This window comes from Loxodonta africana, chromosome 15, assembly GCF_030014295.1.
Source record: "Loxodonta africana isolate mLoxAfr1 chromosome 15, mLoxAfr1.hap2, whole genome shotgun sequence".
In the NCBI taxonomy this organism is placed as follows: domain Eukaryota; kingdom Metazoa; phylum Chordata; class Mammalia; order Proboscidea; family Elephantidae; genus Loxodonta; species Loxodonta africana.
The window spans coordinates 11,477,309-11,491,163 of NC_087356.1; the positions used below are offsets into that span (position 1 = coordinate 11,477,309).

Genomic DNA, 13,855 nt, shown 5'->3' on the forward strand with positions numbered 1-13,855 from the left:
CCCACATAGGCTCATGTGTCTACTTGATCCAAGGAGCTCACTCTTCACCAGTATCATTTTCTATCCCATAGTCCAGTCCAATCCCTGTCTGAAGAGTTGGCTTTGGGAATGGTTCCTGTCTTGGGCTAACAGAAGGTCTGGGGACCATAACCTCTGGGGTCCTTCTAGTCTCAGTTGGACCATTAAGTCTGGTCTTTTTACAAGAATTTGGGGTCTGCATCCCACTGCTTTCCTGCTCCCTCAGGGGCTGAAGCTTGAAAATATTTTAAGCACCAGCACAAAAAAGTCTCTGAAGCTATTAAAAAAAAAAAATCATATTTGATGCCTTTGAAATAAGAATAATCAGAATTGGCTCAAATGAGCTTCCCTTTTGTTGCACAAATTCTCGTTAGTATGTTGGTGGTGTTAAAACTAGAGAAATCTGGGGGGGCATTGATAAGGTAGTTCAAGTCAACTCGATGTAACTGAAGACTGCAAGGCTGCCTGAAAAAAGTACACAGATTTTGGGTGGGTGAAGCAGGGTATATGAAAGCATATTATTATGAAAAGATAGAACTCAATACACGGAAGTCCAATTAATATGGTCTCAGTACAGGAATAAAAACCAGTTGCCGTCGAGTGGATTCCAACTCATAGCGACTCTATAGGACAGAGTATAACTGCCCCATAGGGTTTCCAAGGAGCAGCTGGTGGATTCGAACTGCCGACCTTTTGGTTAGCAGCCAAGCTCTTAACCACCGCGCCAACTTTGGTATACGCGATTGTTTATACGATACATCTCTCAGAACCCAAACTGCATTTTAAATTTAGTTCCCAATTGAATTGACCAACAAAATGTTAGTTATAAGTAGTTACAAGAGAACAATAAAAATCGTCAAACTTTAAAAGTTCTTCAAATATGTTTTTATCTGCATTTAGTTCCAGTACAAAGCTTGACAACTTCGCATTCTACCTTATCTCACCCACCCCAGAAAGCCATGTTTTAAAATGAGTCAGATTTCATGATTTCTAAGTTTGGTGGATACTTAAGGTCATCTCTCCCTCCAATCTGCTTGTACTAAAATCACTCAAGTCACCTTCAGAGCTGAGCATATTCACCTAAGAAACACTAGGTGGCAGTAAAAGATAAGCCTGAGTCACTGGACATTGGCCCATGGACTGCTAAAACAAAGCAAGCTTTAGGATACGGATATAAATGTAAAATTCACTGTTAAATAGAGAACTGCAAGAGCTTTCCCATCTCAAGATTAAAATGAACTTTCAACCGAACCAAATTACTTGTCAAAAAAATAGCCAATTAACTGATAAAACAGACATTGGACTGTCAGGTCTACGGACTTCTGTCTCCGAATCGTTGCTCCAGCTAAGCTAACATCCCGCCAGGGTGCGCTTCATGCCACACAGACAGGGCAAACATGTCTTACCTCACGTACTGGAATGCCCTCGTCTGAGATCCCGATCCATACACCTAGAAGGAAATGAAAAGTTAGGCCTCCTGAAAAAAAAAAAAAAAAGCACCATTACCAGAAAACGGCTTCTTAAAATGCCTGGGGGACAGACTGACCTCAAAATTGATACCCAGAGGAGTGCCCATGCTGACTTGAAGGATCCTGACCCACAGCTCACATTTGGTGTTTTAAGATTATGCCCTGAGAGTCAGAAGGTGGCAGAAAGACCTAAGAAACGGGTATGTAGGCAGAGTTCTACCTCAAAAAACGCTATCCACAAGAATCGGATTCTATTCGAATTTTATAATGTCCCAGGCATTACACCGGGTTCTAGAGACTGTGATTTCAGTCTAGTTAGGGTGACAAACTCATACCCACCCGCTGCTGTTGAGTCGATTCTGACTCATAGCACCCCTACAGGACAGAGTAGAACTGCCCCATAAAGCTTTCAAGGAGCACGTGGCAGATTTGAACTGCTGACCTCTGGTTAGCAGCCGTAGCACTTAACCACTACACCACCAGGATTTCTAACAGACATAGACAAACAGTAACCAGTGCACTTAACCAGGTATTCTCAACCCTGGCTGCCCATGAGAACTAGCTGGGTGCTCAGCTCTAGACAATTCTACAGAATCTCTGGGGATGGCGGCCCAGGCATTTCTCTCCCCAATTTTAAATCTAGCTCCCCAGGTGACTCTAGGTGCAGCCAACATTGAGAACCACCACAGGAGACTTTGGCTCTAAAATAAAGAGGCGACAGGAAGGAGGGCATGGCAACACCGTCTATTTTGTGCCTTCACCTCCATGCCTTCACTCACGCTCTTTCTTCTGCCTAGTCTAAGTCCGTTCATCTACGTTTCCTCCTGGCAAAATGCTCATCTTTCAAGGACCAGCTCAAATGCCACCTCCTGTGAAGCTTCCTGATTCCCCAGGAGGCAAGAACTGCCGTCCTTGGTGCTCTGAAGTCCTTTGCTCATCTTCTGCCCTACACTAGGCATGCCCGTCTCCCCCCGAGCTCCAGCTCATTGTGTCTCACTCATCTCGGCAGTACCGGTGCCCAGCACAGTGCCTGAATGATACCTTGTGGATTCTGTAGTTTACACCACGGAAGAGTCCTCTGAGACTGCTAACCTTATAGTCACAGACAGTCGACATACACACAGAGTTTTTTCTTGCTTGCTTGGGATGGAGAGAAGGCAGCTGGAAGAGGGACTGCTTTCCAAGCCTGACTGTAACAGTTCTGGACCCTCCTCCCACCTGCCACCTGCCAGCAAAGATGAGTTGGTGGTCAGCTTCAGACACCACCGCTTCTCAACATGGCTTCCGCTTCCAAGGAGTGCATCCCACCAGATTTGAGAAGGCAAGGGGAAGGGGAGCGTGCCTCACACATCCCGAATGCTGCCCCCTGCCAACAGCCAAAGGCTTAAAAGGCTGTGTCTGCCATCTTCATAATCACTTCTATATGCCAATTTTACAGGTAAACCAGTGGTATTTATTTAGGTTATGTCCTTAGGGGTAAGGCCACAGTGAGAAAAGGCTGGGGAATAGAGATTGATGGTGGTTTCTGTCTGTAAGACACAGAAACTGCGGCAGCAAGTCTCAGTAAAGGAAGACGGAGGCAAAACGTAGGGGGGGCCTCTTAGACGCAGGCGGCACTTCCCTGACAGTCCTACCTGAATCTGACTCTTCGGCCTCCCTGAAGCTGATGATACACTCGGGCAGGGCAGAAAGAAGGCAGTGGGTCTGATTAAACAGGAGAGAAGGCTCATTCGTCACCACACGGCCAGCCCCATCATTCTAGGAATCCACTCTCCACAGTGGTGGTGTCCTAGAGATCCTTCTCTTCTTTTTTTTATTTTAGGTCTATCTTTTCTTATTTTACTTTTTAATAACAATTTTATTTTAGAGATGTGGCCACTGAAGGTCAGTGCTTGAGTGGCTTGCACCCCACAGAGTGGAACTGAACCTGACCTGAAGTTAGTATTCTCTTCCCTGCGCGCTGCACCCGTAACCACAGAACTGTCAGTAGTTCTACTTTCCAAGTCTGGCTCTCAAGCTGGCACTGGCTATTCTCCAAGCTTGCTATCACCAGGGTATTGGACTTGGGCAGGACCCCTTTACTCAAATTATGGAGATTCTTAGTGGGTAGGTCTGTGGTGTGCTGCTATCCTTCTGTTCATCTGCATATATACCTGTCATTCTTGGGTTTGCCTGGTCAATGCTGAAGGTGTGCAGACACCTCCCTCTACTTCTTTGCATCTTCCACCCATGCTTGGTCAGGGCCAACTGGCAATAATGGGTCCCCAGGTCTGCTGGTATGTTCTAGAACATTCACAGAAAACCCAATGCATGTACAGGGTGGCAATGGTGTTCAACAACCCTGTTCAAGGCTTGGTCTTTGGTTCAATATAAGGCTCAGCAAGACCCCTCACAGTTGGCATGTCCCAGTCATGCACCACTTCACAGAGCTGAGTCCACACAAGAAAAGCCAGAACCAGCCTGTGGTGCCAACCGAACCTGCCGATCTCCTAGTGCTGGAAGGAACACGACCCAGGGGACCGGCTGGGATGGTTAAGCAGAACTGCCAAGAATCATGGCAAACACTTGCTCAATGAAATGGAAAACAGTAATTGTAATGCACACACTCAGGAGCTTGAATTTCACCTGATTCCAAAGGGAGGTTGTCACGGATTGAATTGTGTCTCCCCCTCCCCGAAATGTGTCAACTTGGCTAGGCCATAATTCCCAGGATTGTGTGACTGTCCACCACTTTGTCATCTGATGGGATTTCCTATGTGTTGTAAATCCTACCTCTATGACATTAATGAGGCAGGAGTAGAGGCAGTTATGTTAATGAGGCAGGGCTCAATCTACAAGATTAAGTTGTGTCTCAATCTCTTTTGAGATATAAAAGAGAAGCAAGCAGAGAGACATGGGGACCTCATACCACCAAAAAACACGAGCCAGTAGAACAGTGTGTCCTTTGGCCTCTGAGTCCCTGTGCTGAGAAGCTCCTGGACGGGGGAAGATTGATAACAAGGACCTTCCCCCAGAGCCGTCAGAGAGAGAATGCCTTCCCGTGGAACTGGCGCCCGAAATTTGGACTTGTAGCCTACTAGACTGTGAGACAATAAATTTTTCTTTGTCAAACCCATCTACTTGTAGTATTTGTTACAGCAGCACCAGATGACTAAGGCAGGGGTTTAGAGCTACAAGCTGGGAAGTGCAAAAAGGCTACTAAAGACTGAAATAACCCACAGTTTGGTGTGTACTGCCTTGTTCACAGTTCCTTCCTCAGGGACAGGCACAACCAGGAGGCCAGGTGTCTTCTGAGAGTGAAAGGCAGGCAAGCCTCTCCCACCTGACTCCAGGGCACTCCTCCCCAATGATGCACCAGCCACGCTGGCACCTCCTTGGCCATCTCAAGGCTTGGGGAGCTGGGAGCTCTACTGCAGGCACCACACTTGTGCAAGGGAGCACAACCTGCTCCCCTGAGGCCTGCTGACAAGGGCCCTGGCAGCCTCCCTCCTCCAGCCATCCACTTGCTAACTTTCACTGAAGTCCCACTTGATGTTCTTATGGCCACTGGGTAAGAGGAAAGGGAAGTCCCCATCACAGGAAGAGACAATAGGGAGAGGCTGAGGCAGGAATGTGTGGACCCCCACTGCACAGCTCCCAGCGGCTTTGCTCATGATGTAGCCTAGGAAGATGTGCTCCAGGTGTGAATTCAGCTAAGACACAATGGGAACGGAGCCCCTGGAGTTGTGTGCCAAGGACTCTTCCTTCCTGGAATCCTTAGAAAGTGATGCTGGGTTTTAGTTTCTATAGCCTATCACATCTTTCATCTAGATTTTGGTTTAAATAATCCTCCCCATGCTGCTAACATGAGGGAGAAAGATTTACAGCCTTAGAAACTCTATGGGGCAGATCTACTCTGTCCTACAGGGTCATTATGAGTTGAAATTGACTCATTGGCAGTGAGTATACCACTAACAAGGAGCGCTGGTAGCAGAGCGGTTAAAGCACTCTGCTGCTAACCGAAACAGCCATGGTTGGGACCCACCAACAGCTCCGTGGGAGGAAGATATGGCAGTCTGCTTCCATAAGTTACAGCCTTGGAAACCCTATGGGGCAGTTCTACTGTGTCCAATAGGGTTGAAATGAGTCAGAATTGACTCGATAGCAATGGGTTTTTTTGTTATACCACTAACACATTATTTTATGATACGAGAATTTATAATTCACATGTATTAATATTCGCTGTGTTGCTAAATGTGAAAAAGAAAAGTAAAAAACCACCAGAGGGTGTGTATGTGTATGCCACACCCCTAAAAGCCCTTCCTGCTATCACACCCCTGGAAGTCTTGCACAAACCCCTCTTAGGTCGTTTCTCGGACCACTGCAATTATGTGTTTACCCTCTATTTCCCTCACCCTATGACTCGACAGCAACTGTGGTTCTGGGGGGATTGGGAAGGTTATGATAAAGCACTCAAGGGCAGAGGGCCCTGTTCTATTTAAGAACTTGGCACAAAGTAGGGACGCAGAAAGTCTCAGGAAATGAATATGCAGAGACCGGCTGCTGAAAGCTGGCACTCTGCATAGCCCCCCAGTGCCCCTTATTTTCTTTCTAATATAAGGCAGAATGAAATTCAGAACCTTGTGTTTCATTTCATAGACTGGGAAAGATACAAGGAGATGTATGAAAAAGAGTCAAACTCACCATTAGAGACTGGGGTAATTAGGGGCCAAGTTCAGGTCAAAACAGCAGGGCGAGTCAGAAACTGCTGAAGGGGAAGGGAACAAGGCGAGCCTGGGGAAGTGGTGGCCAGGCAGCTGACAGCGCAGGTGAGCCGCGGGCCACCTCTCTCTCTGTTCACCACATCGCTCTCCTGCTGTGTCTTGTGTGGCTAAGACACCATCGCGTTTCTCCGTGAATAAAGGCCCAGTGGTAGCAACCACTTCAGATGCCTCAGTATTGCTAAGAACGGTAACTATCATACCAGTGTTGAACTGGTCTCAAAAGAATGGTGTCTCCAAAATTTGTCTTTGGAAAAACAGCAAGCAAATTTTCAAAAAGAGACAGACCTGGATTCAAATTCCAGTTCTGCTACATCCTGGCTGTCCCTGGACAACCTCATTTCAATGACGCTGTTTTCTCCTCTATGAACTGGAATAAATCACAGTAATGTGGCAAAAAAAGAATTGAACCATACTGTGTGTGTGCGTGTGCGTATATTCTAACTGAACTGTATCTCAAAATAAACACACTAAGCCAGCTTCATGTGAACCGTACTCACCTATTTTCCAAGCCTACTAAAGCAGAACAAAAAATCTTTTGAGCTTCTATTTCATTCAACTTAAACAGAATACGACTTACTGAGCCTAGGAACATACCCTGAGTTATCATAACGGGCATCTGTTATGGTAGGGACTCAAGACGTTTAGATGTGCCAAAAGAATTATCTTTGCCAAGGGATAAGATAACAAAGGGTTTCTGAAAAAAAGTAGCTAGAAGGTAATAGATTACATTAACCCAGCTTGGAAGAGGGAAGCTAGCATATTGAGTTGTTCCCAGTGACCGTTAAAGAGATCTTTAGTGTTAGAAATTATATGTTGGAAAAATAGCAGGAAGGGAAAAAGATGGACAGAAATATTTCTTAATTTCCCTTCTTAATAAACGAAGTATTCTCCAAAGTGGGCTGGGCTGAGAGAGTCATGAAGAATGATCCTTCCCACAAGACTTCTCCACAGAACCATCTGGCAAAAGCTTACAAAAACAAGAAACAGTAACTCAGTGGGACAGAAAAGGATTAAAAGGTTAGCGGTTTCATCAAGCTACTGATGGGAAATATTCTGTGTGATAAAAGGAAAAGAAAACACATTCTGGAAAGCCTCCCATGGTTTTGCCCCTCCTTCCACCAGAGGAGTCTAGAAAAGACTAAACTATGGCACGTTCTGTAACTTACTGTACTCACTGATGGCACCAGCCATCTTTTTTGTTCCATCATTGGCACAGACGCTTGCTCGGCATGAAGTCAACACATAAATTATGACTGTCTGCCAACAATACATTTATTCTTGTGGCAAGCCAGGGGACTTGCTCTCCTACCTAGCACTGGAGCCCTGGCTGCTGCCGAGGCTGCAATAAATCAAGAAGTTGTTTCTTGGAAGGCTTTAAATAGTTTACAAACAAAGCAGCTCTGATCCCCTGATATAAGGTTGCCTTACTGAGTGCAGTGGCTGGAACAAGCAGCAGGGATATCACTGAAGATGAAAAACTCTCAACAGAGCAACTAGATTGAGGAGGGGGGTCGGTCTTGGTTCTGTAGAACCTTGGAACCCCCAAAAAGCAGGCAAGAGGGAAACATGGAATGATAGTAAATCTCACCTCCTAAGTAAGAGCTAGCTTTCTGAACACAAGTCACTGAGTCATCTGCACTCATCATAAAGGAGAGTGGCCACCCGTAAACCCAATCATTACTTCAACCAACATTTACTGCATACCTTTTGGGCCCAGACACAATTCTGGGAGCAGTGAATACAAGAATTACTGATGTCCAAAAGCTTACACTCCAGCAAGGATTAGGGGATTGAAAAATGAGTATTTCAGCTGGTGATAAGTACAATGGAAATAATAAAAAGCATGATTAGGAGGGAAAGAGTGATGGTGGTGCTCTCATATACAGAATGGTCAAGAAAGACTCCCGACGAGATGACGACAGAGCGGGGACCTGAGAAAAGCGAGGAAGTAAGCCCTGACAGAGAGAGGGCAGAGGTGATTCAGTGGCAGAATTCTCACTTTCCACGCAGGAGACCCAAGTCCGACTCCCAGCTAATGCCTGTGCGGCTGACCTATCTGTCAGTGGAGGCTTCCACCTTGCTATGATGTTGAACTGATCCAGACTACAAAGCACTAGAAAGAAAGGCTTGGTGATCTACTTCAGAAAAATCAGCAAATAAAAATCCTATGGGTCACAATGGTTTGATCCCATGTACATGGGGTCACCATGAGTCAGGGACAGCTCGACGGCAGCAACCCACAACCACAACAAAGCCTTGACAGAGTCTGGAAGCACGGCGCGGTGCTGAATGGAAAGGGTCTGAGGAGTAGGTGGGGTGGGAGTTACCCAGGGGAGAGTTAGGGCTGTGAATTACACTCTGAATAAGACGAAAAGCCATTCAAGATTTTGGCTTGTTTTTATAAGAATCACTCTGGCTGCTGGGTTAGAATATGCTCAATAGAGAGAATCACACCAGTGAGAAGGTGAAGAATTAACTTCTTACCCAAAGAGAGGTCTGGCCTTTGCTCCTGTGGCCTGGAAGGTGATCTCTAGGAAAAGTATCTTTACTTACCCGGAGCCATTTTGATTTATGATCGATTCTGGTTTGGGCCACACGGTGTCCGCTCTACCTCCAGAGAGGCTAGAGGCTAAAGTCAGCCATGCAAGTGGTCAACCACGTTTACGTGATTCCGCCCCCAAAGAACTTTGGACACCAAGGTTCAGGTGAGCTTCCTGGGTTGGCAGTACTCTGTGCATGTTGTCACACCTCACTGTCAGACAGGAGGGGTTAACAGGTCTGTGACTCCATGGGCAGAGGATGACTGGAAGCTCGTGGGGCCCCTCCTAGACTCTGCCCGTGTGCCTCTTCCCTGTGCTGATTTTAACCCGTATCCTTTGGCTGTAATAAACCACAACTGTGAGTGTAACAGCTTTCAGTGAGTTCTCTGAGTCCTTCTACTCAATTATTGAACCTACAGATGGCCTTGGTTACTCCTGAACCTGCAACCGGTGTCAGAAGTGAGGGAGCTCTGTGGACTGCTCCCTCTAATTTCACAGAATACCGTGGGGGTAAACTGAGAGAGGCTTGGAGCAGGGCGGCAGTGGTGATAAGGGGCTGGATTCTGGATCTCTTTAGAAAACAAAGCGATTAGGGTCTGCAGGTGGATCAGATGTGTGGGGTGTGAACAGGAGAGGAGCCAAGTGTGTTAACAAAGCATCTGAAGGAAAGGAAGAGCCAGTTTGGGGCACAGAAGACCTAGAGTTGGGGCCTGGATTCATATCCCCTCTGTAATATGTTAAGCAAAACTCACCTATAAAATGTGTCTTGCCCTGGGGAGTGGGGAGAGGTGGACAGAGTGGCTAACACATACAAGAACAATAAACACCACAGAGAACAGTGAACAAGGCTGTGGGCTCTGGAGCGAGGCTCCCAGGCTTCAAAACCAAGCCAACCACCTTTTGGCTGTGTCAGCTTGGATAATTTACTTAACCTCTCTGTGCTTCAGTATGTACATCTGGAAAATGAGGTAATATTATCTACACCCATAGATTTATTAAATGATTAAATGAGTTAATAAATGTAAGGAGCACAGAATAGTGCCTGGCACACACTAAACCATCTTTATCTAGATAAAAGATAGGAAAACGATAAATAGATAAATGATAGATAAAATGTAGATTAAAAAAAAGTTTCCCATTGAGTTGATTTTGACTCAGGACTGTGTTCTACAGGGTTTTCAATGGCTCATTTTTTGGAAGTACAGCTCCAGGCCTTTCTTCCAAGGTGCCTCTGGGTGGACTCAATTCTCTCACCGAAACAGCAGCTGTGCAGCACGTTAACCATTTGTACCAATCAGGGACCCCAAATGGGTAGACAGAGATAAACGGATAGATAAGCAGAGATAAACAGATGTAATTTTCTCTTTTCCTGGAATATGCTCAGATGATAAGCGAATCATTCTGCAGGACCTGCAGAATGTTTTTCACCTCCGGATACCCACCAAACAGCGAGCTTTATAGGGCTTTAGGAGGCTACAGGTTGAAAGAGCAAAGAAGTTGAGGCAGACAGGTAGGAAGAGGACTAGGAAAGACAAGGGGAAAGAGACACGGAGAGGAGAGGGGAGGAAAAGAATGAGGATGCGGCAAAACTGAAGAAAACCAACCACAAGTGATCAGTATCCCCACTCCCTGGGCACACCAAGGGCACTCATCCCCAACAGAGCGAAGTGAGCCCTGCTTTGTCCCACAGCCAGAGGGGGAGCAGAGCCTGTATGTGGAATGAACAACCATTCGTAGCCCCACAGACAGTATCTGAGGGCCTGGCAGGAGCTGCGCAGGTCTGAAGGCAGGTGATCAGAATCAGCACGTCACAGCAGACGTCCTTGGTGCACATCAGAACCACTGGCCCCAGGCACCTGCATCAGAATCTCTGCACTGGGCTCCAGAAGCTTCCCCGGGTGGAGAACAACTGGCAAGGGAAGGAGTGCTTATGGGCATTGCCAAGTGCCGAGACCTGACCCAACTCATCTCCTCTTTCCTCTGACGTGGTGATGCTTCTTGGCAATCTGAGAGATGCTGAGTAAACATACACTCCTGGCTACAGCCAACATGCCAAGAGGGAGTTGGGAAAGGTCTTTGCGGGCAGGCTCCTGAAGACAGACCCTGAGGAACCAGTAACGTGGCCAAAACCTGCAGGCAGCTGTCTGAGGATATTTTTGGGCTCAGAAGAGGCAAGGTGACTCGAGTCATCTCATCTGAAGGATGCAGACACACCTCTCCTGAATTCTACCCACCTGACTTAGCTTCCCTTCACTGAGGACGTTAACCAAGGGTAGAGGCGTACGTGTAAACACATGTGTACAAAATTCCAACTTCGGAAATGCTGTGCCCTGAATCAAGAGTTTCTCATCTTTCATCATTGGTAGGCTCAGTCCAGATTTGGGGGGCAAAGTGGACCCAGGAAAACACACCATGCCTCCTGAGGCAGGTACTTACTGTGAGTGGCTCCCCCTGGAGGGCCTGCAGGATAAAGTTGCTGACAACCCGCCCATCATTCATATGCATGCGTGGCCCAAAGGTGTTGAATATTCTCGCCACTCGCACTTCAACTCCTTCCTGAAACAAAGAAGAAAAAGGAAAATGGGTTCGCCTCACCATCTGCATTTATGCTCTTTACATTTCAGTGCTCTGTGCATAAAATGTGTCAGCAAGCACCCTGGTCTCATTCTGAAATGGAAGCGGGTTTTCATGGTGTTCTGATTATATAACAGCTCGTTGTAAACAAATTTACAGACTCCACATAGCCCGCTGCCGGCGAGTCAATTCCAACTCATGGGGACCCCATGTGTTTCAGAGCAGAACTGCACTCCATGGGGTTTTCAACACCTGCAACCTTATGAAAAGGTGCCCTGGTGGCGCAGTGGTTAAAGTGCTCAGCTGCTATCCGAAACGTTGGAGGTTCTAACTCACCAGCTGCTGGGGTGGGGGAGAAAGACGTGGCAGTCTGCTCCAGTAAAGAGTACATGTAGCCTTGGAAACCCTACGGAGCAGGTCTACTTTGTCCTATAGGGTCGCTATGAGTTGGAAATGACGCAACGCCAATGATTTTCGTTTTGGGTTTTGGAATCTTACAGAAGTAGATCACCAGGCCTCTCTTCTGCAGTGCCACTGGGTGGATCTGAACTGCCAACCTTGCGACTTGTAGTTGAGAGCTAACTGCTTCCACCGCCCAGGGACTCCACAAGGTTATACCAAAGACAGCAAAGGGTGTCCCACATTTCACTACTGAAAGGTCACTGCCATTACTATTCTGGCAGAAAACTTTGGACATGACTAGTGCAAGGGAAAAAAATGTGTTTAGATAAATTTATTTTCAGTAAGTATCTATTTTCCCAAATGGGATCATGCTACCTATATTCTTTAATAATCTTTTTCACATAATATGTTGTACAAATTTATCACTCAATAGAGATTTAAATGTCAATGAATGTTTGACAGCAGACAAGAAGAAAAACAAGAGAGTGCTGTATCTTGGAAAAAAAGGGACATAAAATAAAGGTTCTTAAAAGAGCTACAGTGAATCTTCTTGTTATGGTGGTTAGCCGCCATCAAGTTGGCCCCCAACTCGTGGCAAGCCCACGTACAAGGGAATGCTGCTCGGCCCTGCGCCATCCCTATGAATGGTCGTGGATCTGACCTCTGTGATTCAGGGTTCTCACTCGCAGATTTTCAGATGTGGACCGCCACGCTTCTCTTCCTAGTGTCTTACGCTGGGAGTGCCACTGAAATTTGTTCAATTAGCATCACAGCCACACACAAGCCTCCACGGACAAACAGGTGGTGGCTGTGCATAAGGTGCACTGGCCGGAATCGAACCCGTGTCTCCTGTGTGGAAGGCAAGAATTCTGTCACTTAACCATCAATGTGCCCCTTACACTGAATCTCAAACTAAAAAAACCCCAACCCATTGCCATCAAGTTGGTTCTGACTCATAGTGACCCTAAAGGACACAGGACAGCAGCCCCACAGGGTTTTTAAGGCTGTAAATCTTTACAGAAGCAGACCACTATGTCTCTTCTGTGGAGCAGCTCATAGGTTTGAACTGCCAACCTTGTGATTAGCAGCTGAGCACTTAACCACTGCACCACCAGGGCTCCTTCTACAATCCCTTCCCCCCCGCCCCCCCGTCTGTCACTTCTAAAAAACTAGCCTTCCTTAATTCTGCCTCCAAAGTCCACTGCGTCCTTGCCACCACCACGGAGTCCAAGCTGCCATCACTTCTGGTCAGAGTCTCAAAGCCTGCGCTCTCCACCTCTTCCTTCAATCTCACCTCTACACACAAGAGCCAGCGTGATTTTCTACACATTTAATTGGGTTCCTCTGATCCTCTGCTTAAAACCCTTTAACTATCGTAGTACAAAGACTGAAAATATCTACATCCGATAAGGCCCTGCCCACCCATCCCCCTCATTTCCCATCACTGCCCTTGCTCACCATGCGCAGGCCACCCTGGCCTCTGTCTGCTTCTCAAACATCATGTCACTCCTTCTGGCCTCCCTCTTGCCACCCCCTCTGCCTACAGCACCCTTCCCACACTCACTCCTCCTCAGCCTTCAGCTCTCCACTTAAAAAACATCTCCTCACACGATGTACAAAGCTCCCGCCACCAATTAGCCTCTGAGCCCCTGGAGGGCAGGGCTCTGGCTTGTGTGTAAGTATACAGAGCCAGAGAGACACCATTTCAACAATTTCTGCATATACAATCAGGGACAGTGATTCAAGTTGTGCTACCATTCTTGCTATCCTTTTCCAAATGATTCCACCACCATTATCTTAAACTCACTGCCCCCTAAGCTTCCCATCCAACTCTTGGAATTGCTGTTGTCAATTTGATCTCACATGAATAATTCTTTAAAAGAGCACAATGCTCAAAGCAGACGCACTTTATCGAATGTGTGTCTGGTTGCCTCCATGAGCAACAGCCTCCTTTCCCACTGAGATCAGAAGAACTGGAAGGTGCCCAGCTACCATTACTGAACTTTCTGATTAAAGATTCTATAGAAGAATCCTGAGCCAAAGGGCGAAAAACGTGGAACAGAACTTCAAATTCTGGCCCACCAAAGGC

General features: G+C 46.8%; 1 protein-coding gene across 14 annotated transcripts in view; it reads right to left on the reverse strand.

Annotated features, from left to right (window-relative positions):
* UXS1 (UDP-glucuronate decarboxylase 1) overlaps nt 1-13,855 on the reverse strand; it is a 110,555-nt gene that overhangs the window by 8,416 nt on the left and 88,284 nt on the right. For all 14 annotated transcript variants that reach the window (XM_003413615.3, XM_010593578.2, XM_023552630.2 and 11 more), the window contains 2 exons: nt 11,227-11,346; nt 1,425-1,468 (listed from right to left, as the gene is read on the reverse strand). In XM_003413615.3, coding sequence (XP_003413663.1) covers nt 1,425-1,468; nt 11,227-11,346 — 164 coding nt within the window. The remainder of the gene's footprint in view (nt 1-1,424; nt 1,469-11,226; nt 11,347-13,855) is intronic.